Genomic DNA, 27,103 nt, shown 5'->3' with positions numbered 1-27,103 from the left:
TTGCTGACACTGTTTTTCACTTGCCTGCTCTTGCTCTGCTCAGGTTATCAGGGTGATGGGAGAGTCTGCACGCTCATAGACCGCTGCTCGGTCAATAACGGAGGCTGCCACCCACAGGCATCATGCTCCTCGGCTCTAGGTAATGACTCATCTCTCCCTCTGGTTTGGGGTATTTTAGGATGACCTTCTAAAGCAAATCAACCTTTTAAAATCAAAATCCTCTACTTCCAAAATTCTTACTTTGGTCTTCAAACCAAATATCAATCCATGTTATAAAACTATACAATTGGATTTTTTATGATTTGCTCTAGTTTTTGCAAGTTTTTCCCAAGATAATTAAACTAGCAGATAGATTCATGACTATATTCCAGCAGCAAGGAGAAGAGGAGAAAGGAAGAACATGTCAGCTGTCTCTAAGGACTCCCCTTTCTGGGCCTTTGGCCTGACTGAGTGAGGTGGCTAAGTGTGGCTGCAAGGAAGGTTGGGAAATATAGTCTTTATTCCAGATGCCCACACCCTCAGTTAAAATAAAGAGTTCCTAAAAAGTAAATAAATAAATAAATAAATAAAGAGTTCCCTACTAAGAAAGGAAAAAAATGGATCCAGGGCAAACCTTCAGGATCTGCAGTGTTGCATAAAAGTTTCACCTACTAAAACTTTAAAAATACATGCATATTACTAAACTTTTTTTTTCAAGAATAAATAATTTATTTGCTTATTAACAGTCTGTACAAATATACATTTACCCCACCCTTGACAATAATGGATACTACAGTGAGTTTTCATTTTCATCAATTTCATAGGCAAAAATTGCCTTCTCATTATTTTAATTTTGACTAAATCAAAAAACTTTGATTAGTACTAATTAAATAATGAAAAATTTCACATATTTACTAGCCATTTAATTTTTTTAAGGTCCTTTGTTCATCTGCTATCTTACTGATCTGTGAAATTTCATTTTGTACTATGAGGATATTATCTCTTTATTTTATATTTTATATATATTTTTCTTGGCATGTGGTTTTTATTTTAACTTTATGGTAGTGTTTTCTATTTAGACATTTAAGTTTTTTATGTGGTCAAAAAGGTAAATCTTTCATTTTAGCATTTCTCCTCTTAGAATTTGGCCTTCCCTACCAAACTCTTTGAAAGTCAAGTATTGACATATGGTCCTTCTTACTTTCATTTATTTTTAATATTAAAATCTTTGATCTTTTCAGGATTTATTTTTATCTACAGCATCAAATAGAAATCTAGTTTGATGTTTTTGTCCAAATAGGTGTCTCCAACTCCATGTATTGAATTATATATCATATCTCATGCTATTTCAAAATACTGCCTTTATTTTACTAACTTGTCACTTATATGCACGTCACATATATCTCACATATGAGAGAATATAAATGTGTATGTATGCACATATTAAATATATATGTATGACTATTTAAGTGTTTGTTAAATGAGTAACAGCCTACTGAAGTGGTTAGGAGTTGAAATCTAGAAGATTGCACTTTATTTTTCCCTTGGCTCCACCATGTTCTAGCTATGGGTCTGTGATCAAGGCACTTAATCTCTCTGTGCTTTGTCTTCATCCATAAATGGAACTTTTATAATGATATGTATTTCTAGGGCTCAGTATGTGTACAGATACCATCATTGCAGGAATGCTCTTTCCTGCTGCCAACCCCTCCTTGATAGGAAACTCCCTTTCCCCTTGCTGGGTCTCACGTTTTTTTTTAACACAACTCAGGACTATGACATACGGACTGACAGCACCAGTGTCAATCTGTAAATAAAGTATTGATAATGTGTCCTGTCTTTCTTATTCTTAAGATTAAAAACTAGGGGAAAAAAAGATTCTAAATCTTTTCACCTCGCACTTTGCCTTGTCTGCCCCAGGGTATGAGCAGACTTTGAGGATTCCTTATCTAGACCACAGAGCCTGAGTTTTCTTCCTGGACCTGCACTTACATTTCCATCTCTATTTCCAAACAGGTTTCTTACCTCTTTGCACTTGTCTTCTGGGATATACTGGAAATGGTTATGGGCCAAATGGATGTGTGCAACTCAGTAATATGTGCCTGAGTCAGCCCTGTGTAAATGGACAATGCATTGTGAGTCCTTTGTTCTTCCTAAGGGAACTGAGTGCTGGAGAATAAATTTAGTTCACTTCTGTGCAATATGTTTCCTATGATTTATGAGTTTTAAGGTAATGATTCAAGCTTAAGATAAAGAGTTGTCAATAGCTTTCAGATAAAAGGTAGGTAATGACTTTAGTTCCCAGGAAAAACCAATGAGTTCATTTTTTTCTCTCAGTGATTTACAAAGCAGTAAAACAAAGCCTACAGTTTGACCCAAATACATCTAATTTCTTATTCTTTGGAATTAATATTTAAATGAATTAGTAGTTAGGCTCCTGGAAGATGCTCGTGGTTCAACACCTTCCCCTTGAAATATGTAGCATGCTGTTCTTTATTACTTAGGTTGGGTCATGATTACTGTCTGTCTCTGCATTCTGTGACATGGTGTTTCTTCTTTCCTCAGGAAACAGTCTCTGGTTATGTCTGTAAGTGTGAATCTGGCTGGACTGGTGTCAACTGTACAGAAAACATCAATGAGTGTCTGAGCAACCCCTGTCTGAATGGGGGAACCTGTGTGGACGGCGTTAATGCTTTCAGTTGTGAATGCACACGTTTCTGGACTGGATTTCTCTGTCACATTCCCCAGGAAGGTACACTCAACATCTCTTATACCACAGATGCTCACAGTTTAGAAGTGTCATCCTTGAGTCCTGCTGTAGCTTTTCCACGGAACAACCTGCTTTCATGTTCAGTTGCTCAAAGGTTTAGAACTAAGTCTTCCCTTGCAGAAATGGTTTGAAATTCACAAAGTAAGATAAGGCAAATTCGACTTAAGCCATACAAATCTTTTCATAAAAGAAAACATTCATATTTTCCATTTTCATAATGTCCCTTTTGAAAGCAAAATATACTAAGTTATTATAGTTTTCTAAGGGAGAGTCTTCTCTATAGCAGCCATTTCATTTCTTTGGAATATTACAGATACTCATGTCACTCTCCTGTTCTAGAATATACAGTGGCTCCCTTTTGCCTGTTAAATAAAGATCAGGACTAGGTGTTTTGTTTTGTTTTTTTTTTTTTGGTTGTTTTGTTTGCTTTTTAAATTTAAAATAAAAAAAGTCTTTAGCATACTGAGGAATACAAAAGGAGTATATGTGAAAAATATATATGTATATATCTTATAAATATATAAAAAGAGCTTTTGCCCTCAAGGAGTTTAGTTGTGGAATAAAGACATTTAAGCTTAAAATGATATAAAAGACTAAATTATAGCACAAAGAAGACAACCTTTGGATTCTGCATTTCTGGGTTTTTCAGATTCTCCATTTAGTAGCCACAGTCTCAAGGAAGTAGCTTAATTTCTGAACTTCAGTTTTCTTATTTTTAAAATGGAGAAAACCATGTATACCTCCAAATGCCAAATGAAGGTACTGAAGGTTACTAGATGACATGCAAATCATCTAGTGAAATGAGAGTTAATATTACACTGCGAATGAACCTGGGAGACTGTTTTTCAATCATCCTCTACAATCAAGCCTCACCCTAACCATCTAATCTTTTCTTCACTAGTTCCCTAAAAGTATGCCCTTTCAAGCCAGACAGTTTTCTTATCTCCTGATGCCATGTGCCACCACCTTTCTGCTGTGTTCCTTTATTTGGAAAATTTATCTCCCCAAACCTCTCCAAAATCCTTCTTGGCTTCCCATCAGAATGTATCTGTCCCTAAGGAAGTCTTCGTATTCAGCCTTCTCCGTAAACCTCTTCTGACCGCTCCTCCTGTGCCTCATTCCTCCTGATTTCAATCAGCACAGCTACTGAGGCTTTATTGTGTGTTTAGGACTCTGGTAGACCCTGTGGAACAATAAGGAAACAGAAAATAAAATAGTCTCCACCTACTTTGAGCGTTTCTTCCAGTTGAGGAGACAAAGTTGATATGGCAGAGGGGAGACAAGAATTAAAGATAAGAATTAAATTGTGTGGGGTCAGGTGCCACAGACACAGAGGGAATGAGGGCCAGAGGAAACACTGAGAGGCAGGGAAACTCAGGTGGAGATGAGGACATGTAAGCTGGACTCTGAGCGCAAGGTGGGAATTGAGTAGATGTTGAAGGAAGAAGGAGACCGATGAGAAGAAAGAATGGCAGGCTTTTGTCTCCAGCATGAATTACTCAGACTCTCTAAAGGCTTCAGGGGCAGAGTGGGAGTTGCCTGGCCTCCTTTCCAGCGTCTCTGAAAAGCACAGTTCAACTTCTTTTCCTCTGCAGTGTGTGGAGAGTCCCTCTCGGGGATGAACGGAAGCTTCAGCTTCGTGAGCCCTGATGTTGCTTATGCTCATGACATTAACTGCTTCTGGGTTATCCAAACTGAAGAGGGAAAGGTAAATACAGCGTCTCCCAGCCACTCCTGTGTTTCATTTATATGTATGAATATGTATTACATGTGTATATTACATTATTTTACATATAATGATAATTCAGCTGTCATATATTGAGGACCTTGGGCAAGCTCCGGGAGATGGTGAGGGACAGGGAAGCCTGGCATGGGGTGACAAAGAGTCAGACACGACTTGGCAACTGAACAACAAAATATTGAAGACTTTCTAAGTATCAGGCTTTGGGCTAAGTATTTTGTATACCTTTCTCGAAAACTTACACTAGCTCTTTTAATTGAAGTATTGGTATCCTCATTTGTGTAGATGAAATAATGGAAACTATGAGAAGCTAAATAATTGGAAAAGCTTCTATTCATCCCTGAGAGGGACTCTCCACACACTGCAGAGGAAAAGAAGTTGAACTGTGCACTTTGCAGTGTTTCTAAAAACACTCTTTAGCTGGTAATTGGACTAGTTGGATTTTAAAGCCAAGTTTGTCTTTCAAAGCCTGTGCTTTGTCCAGTACAGACACTTCTTTACATGGATTGGCTGATGGCAAGTCAGCCATTTGTAAAGTCACATTGTCACCAAACTGGTAGTGATCATTCAATGTTATGTTGATCATTGTGCCAAAATGGAGACTGCTGTTAAGATGGTTTCCTTATCCAAGTCTTCTCTGATAACACACTCTCCAAGTGTGCTATGTTCATTGCTTTACATATGTTTAAGTATTGCATTTTAACTCCCATCACCTCAGTTACCCTTGAGCAGCTGAGACGTCTGTCCAAGGGTATGAGGTCTTTAAGTGGCCTGCAGGGACCTGAACCCAGGCCATTCGACTCTAGTGACTGGACTGCTGGGCAAATGGTCTTCAAATTAAGATCCTAGCCCAAGGTTTTAGTGCTTTTATCTCCAGCATTATTCAGACTTTTCCAAATATTTATTTCTCAACCACCTCATGGACTCATTAAAGTAAAGTTGTATGTCTGACTAGCTGAGGCTTTCCCTTGAAATACTATTAACTTTTCCCAGCAAACTAATGTTGCAGAGGTCATTGTCAAGGTCAGAAATATTTTTTCCCTTGAGCAAGGATTCTTTGGGGTCTGGTGATCCCACAATAGAGTAAACTCCAAAGTTGATCTCCCAGTGGGTATGTTATGTGAATTTCCTTCCTTCCATTTAGTTTTCATGAATTCTGTTTCCTGACATTGAAAACATGTTTCTTTCAAGAAAAAATCTTTTTGTGAAAAAATTTTAATTCTTTTCTTGTGAGCTTGTAAAAAAATTTTATGCTGTTTTGATTCTTGTGAATTTTCTTATCCCCATCACAGTTTACATAATGCAGTTTATATAATATTGAAATAAGGATACTTCAATTTATAAACATTTATTTGATTTTCATTGAAATGGCTTCAAGGACAAAAATGATGTAATGTTGGGTAAGAAAAAGTACCCTAGCATAGCATTTCAAAAACATCCTGATTCCCTTTTTCATGAGCTGAATGCTGTGGTGGTTTTAGATCATAAATTAGATTCTTTCAACAACCACCTTCTGATAGTTTGGATGTTTCAGATGAGGTTGTCGGCACAAAATCTTTCATGTTTCTTTAGTCATATTACTATATTCAGGTCTGCGCAGTCTAACATTTTAACTTGGAGACATATTTATATGTTTATTCTCACCTACTTGCATACTCAGAACTCTTCATAGTACCTTTCCCTGATGTCTGCTCTTGGTATTTCTCATCCCTTAATGACATCCAAACACCAAAGATGAATACCCGTTATACAGGCCTACATCCTAGGCCATCCATCCAGGCTGGGTATCACTTGAGAGGTTCAGAGACCCCTAATAGCTGAGAAAATAAGAGAAGCGAAAGGCAAAGGAGAAAAGGAAAGATAAACCCATCTGAATGCAGAGTTCCAAAGAATAGCAAGAAGAGATAAGAAAGCCTTCCTCAGTGCTCAATGCAAAGAAATAGAGGAAAATAACAGAATGGGTAAGACTAGAGGTCTCTTCAAGAAAATTAGAGATACCAAGGGAACATTTCATGCAAAGATGGGAACAATAAAAGACAGAAGAAGTATGGACCTAACAGAAGCAGAAGATATTAAGAAGAGGTGGCAAGAATACACAGAAGAACTATACAAAAAGGATATTAATGATGCAGATAACCACAATGGTTATCACAATGGTAAACCACAATGGTGTGATTGCTCATCTAGAGCTGGACATCTTAGAGTACAAAGTCAAGTAGGCCTTAGGAAGCATCACTATGAACAAAGCTAGTGGAGGTGATGGAATTCCAGTTGAGCTATTTCAAACCCTAAAATGATGCTGTTAAAATGCTACATTCAATATGCCAGCAAATTTGGAAAACTCAGTAGTGGCCACAGGACAGGAAAAGGTCAGTTTTCATTCCAATCCCAAAGAAAGGCAATGCCAGAGAATGTTCAAACTACCACACAATTGCACTCATTTCATATGCTAGCATAGTAATGCTCAAAATTCTCCAAGCTAAGCTTCAACAGTACGTGAACTGTGAACTTCCAGATGTTCAAGCTGGATTTAGAAAAGGTAGAGGAACCAGCAATCAAATTGCCAATGTCCAATCATAGAAAAAAACAAGAGAATTCCAGAAAAAATCTATTACTTCCCTGACATACTAAAGCCTTTGATTCACAATAAACTAATATGAAAGTGAAAAGTGAAAGTGAAGTCGCTCAGTCGTGTCTGACCTTCGCAACCCCATGGACTGCAGCCTACCAGGCTCCTCTGTCCGTGGGGTTTTCCAGGCAAGAGTACTGGAGTAGGTTATCATTGCCTTCTCTGAAACTAATATGAGACCACCTTATCTGCCTCCTGAGAGGTCTGTGTGCAGGTCAAGAAGCAACAGTTAGAACCACACATGGAACAATGAACTGCTTCCAGATTGGGAAAGGAGTACGTCACTGTATGTTGTCACCCTGCTTATTTAACTTATATACAGAGTACATCATGCAAAATGCCTGGCTGGATGAAGGACAAGCTGGAATTAAAATTGCTGGGAGAAATATCAATAACCTCAGATATGCAGGTGACACTACCCTTATGGCAGAAAGTGAAGAACTAAAGAGCCTCTTGGTGGAGTTGAAAGGGGAGAGTGAAAAATCTGGTTTAAAAACATTCCAAAAACTAAGATCATGGCATCCAGTCCCATCACTTCATGGCAAATAGATGGGGAAACAATGGAAACAGTGAGATACTTTCTTTCCTTGGGCTCTAAAATCACTGCAGATGGTGACTGCAGCCATGAAATTAAACGATGCTTGTTCCTTGGAAGAAAAGCTATGACCAACCTAGACAGCATATTAAAAAACAGAGATGTTACTTTGCCAACAAATATCCATCTAGTCAAAGCTCTGGTTTTTCTAGTAGTCACGTGTGGATGTGAGAGTTGGACCGTAAAGAAGGCTGACTGCCAGAGAATTGATGCTTTCAAACTGTGATGTTGGAAAAGACTTTTGAAAGTTCCTTGGACTGCATGTAGATCAAATCAGTCAACCCTGAAGGAAATCAACCCTGAATTTTCATTGGAAGGACTGATGCTGAAGCTGAAACTCCAATACTTCGGCCACCTGATGCAAAGAGCTGACTCATTAGAAAAGACCCTGGTGCTGGGAAAGATTGCAGGCAGGAGGAGAAGGGGACAACAGAGGATGAGATGTTTGGATGGCATCACTGGCTGAATGCACATGAGTTTGAGCAAACTCTGGGAGATGGTGGTGGACAGGGAAGCCTGGTGTGCTGCAGTCCATGGGGTCTCAAAGAATCTGACATGACTGAGCAACTGAGGAACAACAAAGGAATCAGCATCCCTGGGGGTCACTGATGAATTACGAGTAGGCTGCAGGCTATTTATCAGTCAGTTAAATTTAATTCAAGGTAGATAGTCATATTATATGTTATTGATTTGGAAGCACTCTTGGCTATACATTTGGAGTGACTTTGTTTAATGAACTTTATGATTAATGAAATCTAGGTAAATCTATTTCATTAACCCATTGAACAATAACTTAATGGGTATAATGTTTCAGTTACACAAGGTGAATAAGTTCTAGAGATCTGCCATACAACATTGTTCCTATAGGTACCAACACAGCATTGTGCACTCAAAATGTAAGAAGGTAGATCACATGCTATGTTCTTACAAGGAAGAGAGAGAGAGGAAAAAAGAGAGAGAGAAGGAAATTGGAAGCTATTGGTTATGTCTTTTATATTGACTCCATTGATGGTGTCACAGGTGTTTACGTATTTGCAAACTTCTCAAACTATACACATTAAATATGTACAGTTCTTTGTACCTCAGTAAAGCCATTACAAGTCCATCTTGTTAATATTGAGATTTTTGATATTAGCTGAAGTTAAGTCTAAGCAATTTTTAACACGTTTCACTTAATATATAGAATTGCCATACATGTTTGTGGATAATTAGGTAATAGGAAATTATAGATCTGTCTCTTGAAAGGGACTCAATAGAAATGCTTCCAATTAGTAGGAGAAATTCTTTAGAATTAACATAGAAGTGGAAAATAATCTCTTATGACATTTTTTCTTTTTTCAGGTACTGTGGATCACTTTCACTTTTTTTCAGTTAGAACCCACAAACAACTGTCCACACGAGTTTCTTCAGATTCACGATGGAGATTCCTCTGCAGCACATCAGCTCGGACGATTCTGTGGCTCCAACCCCCCTCACGAGCTCCTCAGTAGTGACAACGCCCTCTATTTTCATTTCTATTCTGAACATTTAAGAAGTGAAAGAGGCTTTACAATAAGATGGGAAACACAGCTACCAGGTAAGTGTAAACATGGAGAGAAATAAAGCAAGCTCTTGAGGCTACATAAATTGTTGATCAGTATTAGACTTTTGGATACATTAGCTGTTTTGAGATCTCAGTTCTATAATTATTTTAAAATTAAAAAAAAAACCCTAAAATGCAGTGGCCTTCCATTTTGTGTTCAGAAATAATAAAATATAGGTGAACTGAAAGAGTTTAAACAGCATGAGTCTTAAAAGGTCCCTTATGAAATTACTAAACAGCATTTTTATAATCTCTACTAGTAAATACTGCAGGGGTGTTACTGAGGACTCTGCCTCTTCCTTCACTTAGTACTTTTCTTTTTTTTATCTTCATGTCATATGATGATTTGTTCCTTTGTGGTTAGCTTGTTTTTGGTGCTCTATTTTTTAAACTTTTTTACTATGAATTTTTTTAACATATAAAAAAGTGAGAACAGCACTCTGAACCTCCAGTTCATTCATCAATAAAGTTGTGAATCTATTTCTGAAATTTCTCATCTTTTCTATTGGTTTATTTATCCTTGTGCCCCATTGGCTTAGTAGTGAAGCTTGAAATCTGGTTGTGTAAAACCTCTAACCTTGTTCTTCAAAAATATGCTAGATCCTTACACATGCAACTTGTTAACTTCCCTCAACAATCTGCTGCTTCAGTTCAAGTCTTGTTGAACCTGTGATGAACTTGGGAAGAAATGACTTCTTAAAAATATTGACCCTGACAATCCATGAACATGGACTATTTCTTTATTTACTTAGTTCTCTTCTAATTTAGCAATGGTTAGTAGATTCCCATGCTTAAGTATTCCACAGCTTTTATTAATTTTTTTCCCTAGCTATTTAATATTTTGTTAAATGATATTGTTTTTCTAAATTTTTTAAAATTTGTTTTTAATATATAGAGGTAATCCTGTGTATATTTATTTTAAAATATTTGGTTTTGAACCCAGCTGTATTGCTAATTTGCTTATCAATTCTAACCATTTTTCAGTAGAGTCTTTTGGATTTCTATACATACACAGTGATATTATCTGTGAATTTGTTATGTAACCTACTTTCTTGCCAATCTTTGTAACTGTTATTTCTCTTCCTTGACTTATTTCTTTGCTTGGCCAGAATTTCTAATATAACAGTGAATGAAAGTGATAGAGTGAGTATCACTGTCTTATTTCCAACCTCATGGGGAAATGTTCAGTATTCTGCCTTTAAATGTCATGTTTTAGCTGTTAAGTTTTTGTAAATAACTTTTATCACATTAAGGAAGTTCACTCTGAATTGTTATGGCTGGATAACATATGACACACAAATTTAGCATTGTGGAGCATTAATCATCTTATTATATTTCTGACTTTGTGGACCAGGAATTTGGAAAGGGCTCAGCATGGCAATAATCACTTGACCTCTTAAGCAGTTACAATCAGATATTGGCTGGGACTGTAGTCATCTAAAGGCTCAATGAGGCTGGAAATCCAATATGACTCAGTCATTTGGCTAACAATTAGTGCTGGCCTCTGGATGAGAATTCAACCAGGCTGTTGACTTGAATGCCTACCTGTAGCCCCTCTCCTGTGGTGGTCTTAGTAGTGGAAGCCCCTGTAGTGGAACTTCTTTCCAGCATTGGATTCTCTCAGAATATGCATTGCAGCAGGACCAGGCAGGTACCACATAACTGGTACTGACCTTTTCTGAGAGGTCTGCTGCTGCTGCTGCTAAGTCACTTCAGTTGTGTCTGACTCTGTGTGACCCCATAGACGGCAGCCCACCAGGCTCCCCCGTCCCTGGGATTCTCCAGGCAAGATCATATTGTGTTATTTCTGCTATATTTTCAACTGGCTGAAGCAGTCACAGGAATATCCTGGAGGTCCAGTGGCTAAGAAAGACTGTGCTTTCACTGCTGAGGGTGTGGGTTCAGTCCTTAGTCAGAGAACTAAGATCCCACAAGCTGTGTGGTATGGCCAAAAGATAAAAAAGAAAAGAAAAATAAATTGCTTGAAGCAGTCATAAGCCCACCCATATTCAAGAGGAAGAGCCACAGACCCCACTTCTCGCCAAAGAATTTATGAACATTTTTCAACTATCACCTTTTATTTCTAGCTTATTATGAATGGATGCTAAAACACTAAATACTTTTTCTAAATCTTTTGAGATATGATTTTCTCCTCTGCTTCTGTCATTTTTTCCCTCCCTTCTCTCCGTCTGGGTTTCAAATTACACACAGAGGTTTGGGCTTTGTCTCCTATTTCCTGTTGGTTGGTCTGTAGTCTTCCCCTTTGTGTTTTCAGCTTAGGCTTTGGCTAAGGACCCAAGGACACATTTTTTTGGATGCTATTTTCATGCAGCTGCCTTTTCTGTAATACTCTGTTCGCAAGTCCCAGCCACTTTCTTGGCCCAACAATCTGAGTTTCGTTTCTTTCACCAGCAAGAATATTGCTGTTGCTGCTGTTTGGGCCCCACTGCCCTGCACCACAGGTTGAGAAATGCACACAGGGAGTGTTTGATCAAATTCAGTTTTGTTTTTGCAAAAATAATTACATCAGGAGGTACTTTTCACTTTTCAGAGAACTCTTTGTTTATATCTCTATTCTTTTTAGAAGCTCTTCACATTTTAGGGATATTAACTCATTGCATTATATGTTTTCCCTAGCTTTCTATTAATATTTTGCTTTGCTTATGGCACTTTCTTTATTTCTTTTACTTATATGATAATTTTTTAGATACTAAGTTTTAAAAAAGCTTTTCTTCCTCTGAGCAACTGAGATGTTTTCTCATTAGAAACAGTGAAAATTATGTAACTAAATTTGTTTCACTTTTGGCCTTGGTAGTGAAAATTTTTTTAATAACCTGCATAGTTATGTGAGTTTCACAACTTGTATATGTGAAATATCACTTTATTTTACTTTTTTCTAATTTATATTTACTCCAGTCTAGATTTATATCTAGATTTCTGTTATTTTTTTTTTCTATTTTTATAGTAACATATGATAGCCACCACGGATGATATGCAGTTTTAGGGGGTTAGTGGAGTATAGTGGAGGTGAGGTGGTAGGGTGGGTTCAGAAAGCCGGATGCCATCCTTCGTCAACTCCATTCCCGGGAAGGTGGTTCAACCACCCATAGATATGTGAATTTCTTCATTTATAAAATGAATGGTCTGTATCTCAGGGTTAAGACTGCTAATCTTCTCAAATGAAAATTATGTAGCACTGAACTTTTCTAATGTATAAAATGACCTAGTTTGTTGAAAGACTTAGGGGCTGACAGAAGTTCCAGAAATTTTTAAGAATTAATGCACAAAAGGGAAGGGTAGGGATAATTTAGGAGATTGGGATCAACAGATACACCCTACTGTATATAAAATAGATAAACAATAAGGACCTACTGTTAAGGCCAGGGAACTATATTCAATATCTTGTAACAACTTATAATGGAAAAAAATCTGAAAAAGAGTATATATATATATATTTTCTGAATCACTTTACTGTTTACCTGAAACTAACATTGTAAATCAACTATACTTTAATAGAATTAAGGTACAGGAATTATTCTCTTTCAAAGTGAAAAAATAAATCTGTCATCCCATTATTCATCACTCAGACAGTTCAGCGCTGCATTTTAAATCATATCACCATGAAACGGCTAATAAGCATGGAGCTTGATACATGGGTGATTCATTTATTTATCTATTGGTACTCCTGGTTTTATAACTTTATCAAACTGGAAAACAGAAAGTCATGCTTAATTTATGAGGGTGTCCAAAACTGCACCTAGTTATTTATACAAAGCCTTTCTTCTTGCAGTAAAGGCTATGATAATTCTACATGAATTATAAGTTGTGTACAAATATAAAGTTATTTTTTCCTCTTATTTCAGAGTGTGGAGGTATGCTGACTGGAACTTATGGTTCTATTAAGTCTCCAGGGTATCCTGGAAAGTATCCTCCAGGAAGAGATTGTATTTGGAGGGTGATAACTAGTCCTGACCTCCTGATCACATTTACTTTTGGGACCTTGAGCCTGGAGCACCATGATGACTGTAGCAAAGATTATCTTGAGGTAGACCATTGTATTTACTTATTTATATAAAAAATACTTTTATTTATTTATTTATTTTTGCTGCTCTGGGTCTTCATTTTGTGCGGGCTTTCTCTAGTTGCGGAGGGCTGGGGCTGCTCTCCATTGTGGTGTGTGGGCTTCTCAGTGCGGTGGGTTCTCTTGTTGTGAAGCAGGGGCTCTAGAGCATGGACTCAGTAGTTGTGCCACAGAGGCTTAGTCGCTCCCTGGCATGTGGGATCTTCCTGGACCAGGGATTGAACCTGTTCCCGATGTTGGAAGGCAGATTCTTATCCACTGCACCACCAGAGAAGTCCAACAACTGGATTTAGATAGAATTTATCATGATATGATTAGAGCTCAGGGAACTATTATTAGTGATGCCCTTGGATGACCAAAATTTGTTAGCAATAGTTAGATGTATTTATTCTTCAATAGGTAGCCGATGGACTTCTAGATCTTGCTAACTCCCTATTTTGTAGCAGTGAAAGTGTGGAGTCCTAACCACTGGACCGCCAGGGAATTCTCGGTAACTCTCCATCCTTAGCTATGCCAGCTTGTTGTTTCTTATGGGTTCCATTTAAATGGGGGAAACAGACTGCCCTGCCTTACGCTGTCATTTCCCAGAAGCCTAGTTTCTTTCCATGGGAATAGCAGATTTTATGAAATCAACACCCAGGAATGGGTGTCTTCTCCATAGCAGATTCAAATCTTCAGTTGTCTGCTATAAACTTGCCAAGGTGTTTCACATGTTGACTCTAGGGTTCCATGAAGAAAAATAACCTAATAGCAATTGTGTTTGGATTGCTGAAGGGTGTGCCTTACTGGCTGTATTGATATTGTCACTGGGAAGAAAGAAGTCACCCTCTGTCCCTCCAGTTTATCGTTAGTAAAAGATTAAAATATGAAAGAGGAGACATGTGGCATTTGTTATATTCAAATGCTATAAGCATGTAGGTCTATCAAAAACATGGCTCTCCATTTGTAAACTGAAAAGATCATTGAGAAGATTGAATTCTTATGTTGTTCCCATCTTGTTTACCACCATAAGTCTCTGAGTCCCTTGCAGCAGTGATAAAAGATAATATGGTTTCCCAAGTCCATTAGAGAAGAATGGAGCATAATGGAGTTACTGATAAAAATGGAAGTGTATGGCTGCCAGACAGGAATCTCCATGAGCTGAAGTCATTAGTAATTTAGCATGTGTAATGGAATCCCTCAGAAGAAATGCAGTAGCCATCATGGTCAACAAAAGAGTCCGAAATGCAGTACTTGGATGCAATCTCAAAAACAACAGAATGATCTCTGTTCGTCTCCAAGGCAAACCATTCAATATCACAGTTATCCAAGTCTATGCCCCAACCAGTAACACTGAAGAAACTGAAGTTGAACGATTTTATGAAGACCTACAAGACCTTTTAGAACTAACACCCAAAAAGATGTCCTTTCAATTATAGGGGACTGGAATGCAAAAGTAGGAAGTCAATAAACACCTGGAGTAACAGGCAAATTTGGCCTTGGAGTACAGAATGAAGTAGGGCAAAGGCTAATAGAATTTCGCCAAGAAAATGCACTGGTCATAGCAAACACCCACTTCTAACAACACAAGAGAAGACTCTACACATGGACATCACCAGATGGCCAACACCGAAATCAGATTGATTATATTCTTTGCAGCCAAAGATGGAGAAGCTCTATACAGTCAACAAAAACAAGACCGGGAGCTGACTGTGGCTCAGATCATGAACTCCTTATTGCCAAATTCAGACTTAAATTGAAGAAAGTAGGGAAAACCGCTAGACCATTCAGGTATGACCTAAATCAAATCCCTTATGATTATACAGTGGAAGTGAAAAATAGATTTAAGGGCCTAGATCTGATAGATAGAGTGCCTGATGAAATATGGAATGAGGTTCGTGACATTGTACAGGAGACAGGGATCAAGACCATCCCCATGGAAAAGAAATGCAAAAAAGCAAAATGGCTGTCTGAGGAGGCCTTACAAATAGTTGTGAAAAGAAGAGAGGCGAAAAGCAAAGGAGAAAAGGAAAGATATAAGCATCTGAATGCAGAGTTCCAAAGAATAGCAAGAGATAAGAAAGCCTTTTTCAGCAATCAGTGCAAAGAAATAAAGGAAAACAACAGAATGGGAAAGACCAGAGGTCTCTTCAAGAGAATGAGAGATACCAAGGGAACATTTCATGCAAAGATGGGCTCGATATAGGACAGAAATGGTATGGACCTAACAGAAGCAGAAGATATTAAGAAGAGGTGGCAAGAATACACAGAAGAACTGTACAAAAAAGATCTTCATGACCCAGATAATCATGATGATGTGATCACTAATCTAGAGCCAGAAATCCTGGAATGTGAAGTCAAGTGGGCCTTAGAAAGCATCACTACAAACAAAGTTAGTGGAGGTGATGGAATTCCAGATGAGCTGTTTCAAATCCTGAAAGATGATGCTGTGAAAGTGCTGCACTCAATATGCCAGCAAATTTGGAAAACTCAGCAGTGGCCACAGGACTGGAAAAGGTCTGTTTTCATTCCAATTCCAAAGAAAGGCAATGCCAAAGAATGCTCAGACTACCACATAATTGTACTCATCTCACATGCTAGTAAAGTAATGCTCAAACTTCTCCAAGCCAGACTTCAGCAATACGTGAACTGTGAACTTCCAGATGTTCAAGCTGGTTTTAGAAAAGGCAGGGGAACCAGAGATCAAATTGCCAACATCCACTGGATCATGGAAAAAGCAAGAGAGTTCCAGAAAAACATCTATTTCTGCTTTATTGACTATGCCAAAGCCTTTGACTGTGTGGATCACAATAAACTGTGGAAAATTCTGAAAGAGATGGGAATACCAGACCACCTAACCTGCTTCTTGAGAAATCTGTATGCAGGTCAGGAAGCAACAGTTAGAACTGGACATGGAACAACAGACTGGTTCCAAATAGGAAAAGGAGTATGTCAAGGCTATATATTGTCACCCTGCTTATTTAACTTCTATGCAGAGTACATCATGAGAAACGCTGGACTGGAAGAAACACAAGCTGGAATCAAGATTGCCAGGAGAATTTATCAATAACCTCAGATATGCAGATGACACCACCCTTATGGCAGAAAGTGAAGAGGAGCTAAAAAGCCTCTTGATGAAAGTGAAAGAGGAGGGTGAAAAAGTTGGCTTAAAGCTCAACATTCAGAAAACGAAGATCATGGCATCTGGTCCCATCACTTCATGGGAAATAGATGGGGAAACAGTAGAAACAGTGTCAGACTTTATTTTTTTGGGCTCCAAAATCACTGCAGATGGTGACTGCAGCCATGAAATTTAGACGCTTACTCCTTGGGAGAAAAGTTATGACCAACCTAGATAGTATATTCAAAAGCAGAGACATTACTTTGCTGACTAAGGTCCGTCTAGTCAAGGCTATGGTTTTTCCTGTGGTCATGTATGGATGTGAGAGTTGGACTGTGAAGAAGGCTGAGCGCTGAAGAATTGATGCTTTTGAACTGTGTTGTTGGAGAAGACTCTTGAGGGTCCCTTGGACTGCAAGGAGATCCAACCAGTCCATTCTGAAGGAGATCAACCCTGGGATTTCTTTGGAAGGAATGATGCTAAAGCTGAATCTCCAGTACTTTGCACACCTCATGCGAAGAGTTGACTCTGGAAAAGACTCTGATGCTAGGAGGGATTGTGGGCAGGAGGAGAAGGGGACAACCCAGGATGAGATGGCTGGATGGCATCACGGACTCGATGGACTTGAGTCTGAGTGAACTCCGGGAGATGGTGATGGACAGGGAGGCCTGGTGTGCTGCGATTTATGGGGTCGCAAAGAGTCGGACACGACTGAGCGACTGAACTGAACTGAATGGATTTGAAGCCTTTAGGAATGACTGGAAAATCTCGGCAAGATAATCCTCTAGATGTTAACATTAAAGTAAATTTTTTGGAAGTTAATTTCAATATATCCTATTAATATCAAATTAGAGAGTTTTTTCATTCCTACATGTTAATTCCTGGATATGCATGTAATGGAAAAGACCAATCATTCCAATAATATTGAAATGACTCTCATTTCTCAAGAATATTTCAAGGAACTAGTTAAATTACTGGAATAAAGTAATGCTGCCCTATAACTTCGCTACCAGTAGAAGAAATAATTTGAGTGGACAAAATTGGTCATATTAAAATGTGATTTGTTTCATTGGTGCCCTGGTGTTCTGTGCAGTATAGGATTTGCAATTACAACAGGATCATAAAATGGCTGGCATGATTATTTAAGAGATTAAAACCCAGCCAGTAAAAAGATTTGCTAAGGTCAGTCATCATTAGTGCAGTACTTAATTACTATTAAAAGTTTCACTTTTTAAATTCACAAAACTGTTTTTATGTTGCATCTAATCTCACATTACTTCCTTTCCCATGTCTGATCCTCCTGAGTATTTAGACCAAGCTGTGCGTCAGTGGATATTGTTGGCATTCCTTCTCCTTCTGTTTTCTTTGCTTATATTCATTTCTTCTTCTTGATCATTAGAAATTTATCATTTCAAAACGAACATCTGGAGAGTTCCCTGGCATCTCAGTGGTTAGGACCTGGTGCTTTTGTTGCAGAGGGTTCATCCCTGGTCCAGGAACTAAGATCCCACAAGCTGCATGGCATAACCATAAATGAATGAATGAGCAATGAAAAGAAACCAAACACCCGAGGTTGGGGGAAACCTAGGAAAGAAAATATTGAAAATTTTTCATGAGACAAATTCAGAGTATACATTTAGCCTCAGAGTTAAAATTCAGAGCGAATGTAAGGCATCTGAATGATGGGAGGAGATTACCCTTCCCTGAACCCCAACTGTGTGCTGGATTCACAGGTGACAGGAGAACCTCCCAGAGCCATCACTTAAAAGACACAGCAAGAGACACAGATGTATAGAACAGACTTTTGGACTCTGTGGGAGAGGGAAAGGGTGGGATGATTTGGGAGAATGGCATTGAAACATGTATACTATCATGTAAGAAACGAATCACCAGTCTAGGTTTGATACAGGATACAGGATGCTTGGGGCTGGTGCACTGGGATGACCCAGAGAGATGATATGGGGAGGGAGGTGGGAGGGGGGTTCAGGATTGGGAACTCATGTACACCCGTGGTGGATTCATGTCAATGTATGGCAAAACCAATACAGTATTGTAAAGTAAAAAAATAAATAAAGAAGTCAAAAAAAAAAAAAAAAAACAGATGAGTTTTCTAAAGTTAATGTACAAAATGGCTAGGCTTGTTAAAATCTGACCACTTTGAACGTAATGACTCCTCCTCTTGTTTTAGATTCGAGATGGTCCTTTGCATCAGGACCCTGTTCTTGGGAAATTCTGCACCACTCTCTCTGCACCCCCACTCCAGACTACGGGTCCCTTTGCCAGGATTCATTTCCATTCCGACAACCAGATTAATGACCAAGGGTTTCTTATCACCTACTTGACATCACCTTGTAAGTACCTTGATGACTGGGAGCTTAATATCAACTTGAAGAACAGTGCTATGCTCATAGCTGTTCTGTATTTTACTGTGAGGCTGAGGATGGCTTACTCATACTGATTATGTGTATTTATAAATATTTCTCTCATTGCTACAAATTTCTTTGTTTTCCCAGTGTTCTATTATTAATGCTATAATATTCCTTTGCCCCTAAATTCTGAGATCCACATTATGGTAAATATGTGTGAGGCCCCTAAAATTAAATAATTCATACATTAGTTCCTTAGCTGTTATTGGGTGCATTGTTGGGAGAAACAAAAGGGAAATGCAGTCTCTCTTGAGATATGTCAGATTTATAGCTATTTTACTTTTAACTGGCATTGATACCTTAAAGCAAACCAACAAAAAAAACAGTGAAATGCTCCGTCATTTAATTTTTTATTTTAGGTCTGTAGAGGATTTTGTTCTTCACATACATCATTGTGCCCTGATGAGAATTCACAAGAGAAACACCTTTTAAGTCTCAATATCAGGGAAGATAACAAGAAACATCTTTTCACTAGTCTTCTTTCCTCATTTATTTTGGCTTCAGGCTGAATCTGCTGCTGACTTTCTATAATTTCTGTAGCCCATACCTGTTTTCTGTGCATACCAACTCCCCCCCCCCAACCCTGCCACCAACCATATCTTGCTATTCTATATTCATTATTCCTTTAATCTGTTTCATTTTTCTAGTTATATATTTTATTTTGTTACATGTGTTTTATAAACTGCCTCAAATCTCTTTGGCATGCAGGAAAGCATAAATGCATTTGAAAAGCAATTTATCTAAGAGAATGTCAGATTGAAAGTTAGATCACACATTTCTATAGCCATTTCTTTAGGCTGTCCCAAAAGTACATGTCAAGCTGAAAAATCTTGTAATGAAAAGTGAAAGTCTGTTCAGGGTGAATAGAGTGGGTGTATGATGGTATGTATGTGTGTATAATTTTTAAAAATTGTGTCTCATGCCTGGGAGCTGGAGGAATGTCTGTCTGTGTGACCTTTCCCTTCTCTTCTGTGCTGTCTTTAGCGGACCTACAATGTGGAGGGAACTACACAGACCCAGAGGGTCTTCTCTTTGCCGACTTGTCTGGACCTTTCATGCAGGACAGACAATGCATCTACACCATAAAGCAGCCCCCGGGAGAGCAAATACAGGTCAACTTCACCGTCGTGGAGCTGGAAAGCCAAAGTGGCTGTTCTCATAGTTACATTGAGGTAACCTTTGCTACTGAGTGACCCTTAGATAATGTCTGTCAACATTTTTTTATATTCTGTAGAGCCGAGGTCTTCAAATGGTTGTTGGGTCTATAGCGCCCAGATCACCTGGATGATTTGGATGTTAAGTAGTATAATCCCGTGTCCTGTCCCAGGCTTCCTGAATCAGAACCTCTAGGGAATCAGCTCAGCAATCTGTGCTTTAACAGATTCCCCTGCCCCCCAATCCAACCAGCTGATTTTGTTGCAGGCTAAGGTCTAACACATGTTCTGGAGAATATGAAAGAATTTGCCAAAAATAGATCTACAGATGGTGAAACAGGAGATGGGTAATAGAATAGCAAAGGACAAAAATGAAAACTGAGACTAGAAATTCATAGTAGTGCTAAATTACAAGCTATTAAGTGCTAGTCACTCAGTCATGTCTGACACTTTGTGACCCCATGGACTATAGCCCAGCAGGCTCCTCTGTCCATGGAATTCTCCAGATAAGAATACTGAAGTGGGTAGCCATTCCCTTCTCTAAGGGATTTTCCTGACCCAGGGATCAAACCTGGGTTTCCTGCATTGCAGGCAGATTCTTTACTGTCTGAGCCACCAGGGAAGCCCACAAGCTACTAAACTGAGCCCTAATAACCAGGGTGAATGAAAATGAGTAAAACTAATACCATTTACTAATAGGATACAGAATTCAGAGATTGTACAGGACAGTTTTATATGGGAGGGAACTCACCCCAGAAAAGTAAAAGGATTTGCCTGGGTGAGCTAGATAGTCAGTGGCAGAGAGTTAACTTAAAGCATTGAATAATCTTTGTTTTAGAGCTTAGAGATTTTTTTTCTTCATCAGTTCTGCTTGCCCTCCTACTGAAAATTTTAACTCTGATTTAAATGTGTATAATGGATGTAATAAGAAGACTATCTGAGAAAAAAAGGCAGCTTTTGTTTGCCTCATCTGGTATTTCACTTGCTTAACTACTGGTCAAGCCACAAATTAGAGTGTTGAGTAAGAGAAACAAAATACTTTTTGTTGGGTACAATCATTTTCAATAAACTTAGGGAGGCATTGACAATTATGTTTGCCCATGTAAGTTAGACCAATTCACTTTTCCAGGAAAAACCCAAGTAACCTCTTACCATCTTCCTTCCTCCACATGTAGAGAGAGGAAGCATAGAATTCTAGCATAAGATCTAGACTTAACTCAATAATGAACAAGTACGTTGACAATGAAACCACAATAATCTATTTTAAATCTAGAAGTTTTAAACTCAGATGGTAAATGTGTATTTTCAGTCAGGTTATGTTTTCTAAAGTCCCACATAAAGTACATCGGAGTTTTTCATTATGAGGCAATTTTAGGCATTGTTATATAAATAAAAACTAAATTTCCAACATCTTTTTTTTTTTTAAATGAAGAATAGTAAAAATAGTTCACACTTAGAGAGTACTTACTGTGCTAGACGCCCTTACTCCCTGGGGGAAGCTTTCTGCAACTGTGATTATCTTCCCATTTGTAGATCACCTACCTGGTGTTATGGGTCTTGACTTATTGCATCTCTGCCGTTCCTGCCTGTCTCATTATGGTTCCTTATTTACATATTTAGTTGGAAATCTCTTCTGCTAGTCTTCAGGTTGTTCTCATTCATAGCTGCTCTGTAAATAGTTGTAAATTTGGTGTCCCCACTGGAGGAACTGAACTCTGGGTCTTTCTATTCCACCATCTCCGCCCAACACTGTAAAGTTCTTATTTTACTTCAGTCCTGTGATGACTGTATACTGAAACTGGTAGTCGCTCAGTTGTGTCCAACTCTTAGCCTGCCAATCTCCTCTATCCATGGAATTCTCCAGGTAAGAATACTGGAGTGGGTAGCCATTCCCTTTTCCAGGTGGACTGAATCCAGGTCTCCTGCATTGCAGGCAGATTCTTTACCATCTGAGCCACTAGTGAAGCCTTGGACAATTCTTTATCTACATACTTGAGTTCCTACTTCTGTAAGATGCCCTGCTTTTCCTCCTACACTTTATAAGGTTAAATCAAGGAAATAAATTAAAAAAGAAGCTTGAAGACTTAAAAACATTACAAATGCAAATCTACTCAGGTCAGATTTCTGACTCCTGCCTTGAACACATTAGTTCAGAGACATCGGATGAGACCCTTTTATAGTTGGCCACTGAAGTATCAACATTATAATGTGCACTAATAACCACAGAGTCTTGATCAAATGTCCCTCAAGTGTTGTTGATGGAAAAAATAAAAGAACTTTGTTATCAGAAGGACAGGTCATATACAGTGATTTGAATAATTGAATAGACTTTTCTATATAACCTTGACTGTCCTACAGAAATAGAGCCAATTGATTTATAGAACTTTAGCACCAGCAGGGTCTCAGAAGTCATTTAATAAAAACCCTTAATTTTATAAATGAGAAAATTGAGATCACAAAGGTCAAATGCTGGTTATTGTTGGAACAGGATTTAGCTGTACCTACATGTAGTCGTCTAGACAGATGTATATTGACTTAGATCAAAGTTCTGACCTTTAATCATATCTATCTACTGGGAAAATTTGTGAACTAAGCCCTTTTAGGAAAAGTATATCCAACACTTTTCACATGCTTTAGACAGTGGGTAAAGTGATACTGGAACCAAATTCAAATGACATTATTATGACTCAGTATATCATTCTCCTAAATGCTGGTTTTAGTTTTAAAAAGTGTACCTCAAAATGACATGTTTAATCAAAGGAATAAACAAAGAAGTGTAGTATTTAAGATATATTGCTGATTTGGAGGAAGGATGATTTTGCCATTTATAAACTCTATCTGTGAGAGAGAGAAGGACCACCCCCACCCCCAACATTTTAGAAAGGATGAAGAACAGAAAGGTAATTCTCGATAGGCGTGGGAGAATGATTATAGGAAGTCTTCTTCTGAGTGGGAATCAGTTCAGTTCAGTTCAGTTGCTCAGTCATGTCCGACTCTCTGTGACCCCATGAATCGCAGCACGCCAAGCCTCCCTGTCCATCACCAACTCCCGGAGTTCACTCAGACTCACGTCCATCAAGTCCGTGATGCCATCCAGCCATCTCATCCTCTGTCATTCCCTTCTCCTCCTGCCCCCAATCCCTCCCAGCATCAGAGTCTTTTCCAATGAGTTAACTCTTCGCATGAGGTGTGCAAAGTACTGGAGCTTCAGCTTTAGCATCATTCCTTCCAAAGAAATCCCAGGGTTGATCTCCTTCAGAATAGACTGGTTGGATCTCCTTGCAGTCCAAGGGACCCTCAAGAGTCTTCAACACCACAGTTCAAACGCATCAATTCTTCAGCGCTCAGCCTTCTTCACAGACCAACTCTCACATCCATACATGACCACAGGAAAAACCATAGCCTTGACTAGACGGACCTTAGTCGGCAAAGTAATGTCTCTGCTTTTGAATATACTATCTAGGTTGGTCATAACTTTTCTTCCAAGGAGTAAGCGCCTTTTAATTTCATGGCTGCAGTCACCATCTGCAGTGATTTTGGAGCCCCCAAAAATAAAGTCTGACACTGTTTCCACTGTTTCCCCATCTATTTCCCATGAAGTGATGGGACCGGATGCCATGATCTTCGTTTTCTGAATGTTGAGCTTTAAGCCAACTTTTTCACTCTCCTCTTTCACTTTCATCAAGAGGCTTTTTAGCTCCTGTTCACTTTCTGCCATAAGGGTGGTGTCATCGGCATATCTGAGGTTATTGATATTTCTCCCGGCAGTCTTGATTCCAGCTTGTGCTTCTTCCAGTCCAGCGTTTCTCATGATGTACTCTGCATAGAAGTTAAATAAGCAGGGTGACAATATACAGCCTTCACGTACTCCTTTTCCTATTTGGAACCAGTCTGTTGTTCCATGTCCAGTTCTAACTGTTGCTTCCTGACCTGCATACAGATTTCTCAAGAGGCAGGTCAGGTGGTCTGGTATTCCCATCTCTTTCAGAATTTTCCACAGTTTATTGTGATCCACACAGTCAAAGGCTTTGGCATAGTCAATAAAGTAGAAATAGATGTTTTTCTGGAACTCTCTTGCTTTTTCCATGAGTGGGAATAGATGCTGGGAAAGATTGAAGGTGGGAGAAGAAGGGGACAACAGAGGATGAGATGGTTGGATGGCATCACTGACTCAATGGACATAAGTTTGAATAAACTCCAGGAGTTGGTGATGGACAGAGAGGCCTGACGGGCTGCAGTTCATGGGGTCACAAAGAGTCAGACACGACTGAGTGACTGAACTGAACTAAACTGAGATGTATTTCTAAGAATCCCAAATCTTCTCATTTTGTAATTCCAGATTTCTTGTTGCCATGTTAACATGTCCTTTAAACGTAGATTAAAATGTCAATCTCTAGTATGCCTCTTTCCCATGTAGTGTGGTTTGGAAAGACTTTGTGTTCAGTAAGAAAGCTCCATAAACATTTATTTGAGAATAAAATTTAACTGCAAAGGATCATAAATGTGGTATTGCCACATTCAGTATAGCATATCTTTCTTCTTTTTAAAACAAGAAACGCACATTTATATTTTAATTCTTGGACTTATATCACTCTCTCAGCTAAAGTTTCCACTTCTAAAAATGTATATTACCCATGTGTAATGTGATGTGGCTCGTAACAAAAGAATAAGTACAGCAAGAATAGATCAACTGTTAGTCTGCCTGTTTTGTTAAGAGAGCTTTTAAATTACAGAGACTAGTTCAACAAATGTGACAGAACTATCTTTCCAGAATAAAAAGCAGCACCTAATTAATATTCCATAAGTGATGTAAGTCATCAGAAGTCTGAGTGAAGGACACATAAGGTAGTAATGAAAGTTTAATTTTAATCCCAGAGAATGCAAATTCTAGGCTGAATAATAATCTCAGAAGCTTGTGTGATGCTGCCGGCAGGGCTTGAAATGGGGTATGGAAGGAAATGAATACAACTGTTCACCTCACTAGATCTCCTTGACCCATCCCACATCATCTGTTCCCTCCCCACCAAGACAGGAAAGGGAAGGGGGAGGAAAGGAGCCTTCTGGGGAAACAGGAGGCTTCTGGGGAAGTTGTTCCTTCTTAGAAGAAGAAAGAAAAACAAAAACAAACTATGATTAATAAGACGGGGAGAAGTAAGTAATACTAAATTTGGCTTCTGAAATCTAGGGCATGGGTTCCCATTCTACAAGTCTCACTGATTGACAGATTAATCATATTTTAGACCTCTTGCCGATCCCAGCAAATCACAATGCAGAAATTGTACATCTCTGTATAATGAGATGCAAGTAGAAATAACTGCTAAAAGATTTAAATGTCTGACTTCTTGAAAAGCTATAAACACTCTCCTGAGTAATTACTGGGTTAAGAAAGGAAATAGAAAGTGAAATTGAAGACAACGTAGAAAGTAAAAAGAAAGTGCTACATATCAAAATAAGGTAAAATATTTAAAATTTTAAAGAAATAATAAAATTAATGGGAAAGGGGGAAAGCGCAGTCAGCTGGAACACTGAAGACCGGTCTTCCCTCTGAACCCCTCATCACCTCCTCCCTCCCTCCTTCCTCTCCTCCACTCCCACTGCTCCTGGCTGGGCCCTGCACAGATCTCCCCACTCCCCAGAGGTCTTGGGATGACTTCAGATTCACAAAGGACCTCTTTTTGCTCTTTGTCAGGCAGCAGAGCTGTTCAGCTCCAGCCTCAGAATTGGGTGAGGGAGGTCCGTGACTTCCCGTCTGCCTCAGTTCACTGAGTATGCTCAAAGGGATGTGTTGGTCAGAGCCTCATGACTGTGGTGATTCACAGAAAAGTCCTTAAGGACATAAACCCAAATGGCAGAGAAAGAGTAAGACCTCTGACAAATGAAGCTGGAATGCAGCTGCAGCAAGCAGATACACCAGAGTAGCACCATTTTCTAGTGAAGCACAGGTTGAAATCAATTTTAGTTCAAAGAAGTGTCTTTCCAGAGATGGCAGAAAGAAAGAGGACATCAGGCAATGTCCAGTAACTTGCATTCTTAGCATATTGAATTTGGAGTTTTGGCAGAGACTAGAAACATTTGGCTGGTTTCTTAGCACTTTTGTTGTCAGCACAGTTTTTCCAAAATTGCTTTGTCATCCTGATGCTTTTTAATGAAGTGATAAAATATGCTATTGTTCAGGTGAAAATAGTTCTACCCATTGGCATGATGGCAGCCAGGGAATAGCCTGAGATGGTAGAACCACCTAGGTTTGGAGTTTCAAGGGATTGTATGGCATAAATCCTTCCTGTATGTAGAGGAGTTGTGTGCTTATGTGGAGATCACAAACCCCACGGAACTAGTGAGATGGAGAGCAGTGAGTGAGAAGAGGAGCTATGGAAATCAAGATCATCAAGAAAACTCCAGGGGCTTTCCTGGTGACTCAGTGGTAAAGAATTCTCCTCCCAGTGAAGGAGATGTGGGCTAGATCCCTGATTCAGAAATATCCCACATGCCACAGAGCAGTAAGCCAATGAGCCACAGCTGTTGAGCCTGTGCTCTGCTGCTACTAAGTCGCTTCAGTCGTGTCCGACTCTGTGCAACCCCACAGACGGTAGCCCACCAGGCTCCCCTGTCCCTGGGATTCTCCAGGCAAGAATACTGGAGTGGGTTGCCATTTCCTTCTCCAATGCATGAAAGTGAAAAGTGAAAGTGAAGTTGCTCAGTCATGTCCGACTCTTTGCGACCCCATGGACTACAGCCTACCAGGCTCCTCTGTCCATGGGATTTTCCAGGCAAGAGGACTGGAGTGGGGTGCCATCACCTTCTCTGGAGCCTGTGCTCTAGAGCCTGGGAACCACAACTAGTGAGCCCACGTGTCCTAGAGCCTGTGCTCCACAACAAGAAAAGCCACTTCCATGAGAAGCCTGTCCACTGCAACTAGAGAGTAGCCCCTGCTTGCAACAACTAGAGAAAGCCCAGATGTATCAACAAAGACCCAGCACAGTCAATAATAAGAAAGGAAGGAAGGAAGAGAAAGAAAAAGAAAGAAAGCTCCAAACTATTGGAGCACA

The 27,103-nt window shown here is 39.1% G+C and overlaps 1 protein-coding gene across 1 annotated transcript in view; it reads left to right on the top strand.

Annotated features, from left to right (window-relative positions):
- CUBN (cubilin) overlaps positions 1 to 27,103 on the top strand; it is a 272,327-nt gene that overhangs the window by 19,425 nt on the left and 225,799 nt on the right. Inside the window, exons 10-17 of the mRNA XM_005687978.3 lie at positions 44 to 139; positions 1,996 to 2,114; positions 2,545 to 2,731; positions 4,345 to 4,457; positions 9,056 to 9,290; positions 13,160 to 13,341; positions 18,666 to 18,828; positions 19,888 to 20,075. Of these exons, the coding sequence (XP_005688035.2) occupies positions 44 to 139; positions 1,996 to 2,114; positions 2,545 to 2,731; positions 4,345 to 4,457; positions 9,056 to 9,290; positions 13,160 to 13,341; positions 18,666 to 18,828; positions 19,888 to 20,075 (1,283 nt within the window). The remainder of the gene's footprint in view (positions 1 to 43; positions 140 to 1,995; positions 2,115 to 2,544; positions 2,732 to 4,344; positions 4,458 to 9,055; positions 9,291 to 13,159; positions 13,342 to 18,665; positions 18,829 to 19,887; positions 20,076 to 27,103) is intronic.

Source organism: Capra hircus, chromosome 13 (assembly GCF_001704415.2).
Source record: "Capra hircus breed San Clemente chromosome 13, ASM170441v1, whole genome shotgun sequence".
Lineage (NCBI taxonomy): Eukaryota > Metazoa > Chordata > Mammalia > Artiodactyla > Bovidae > Capra > Capra hircus.
This window is presented reverse-complemented; position numbering and strand designations above follow the sequence as displayed.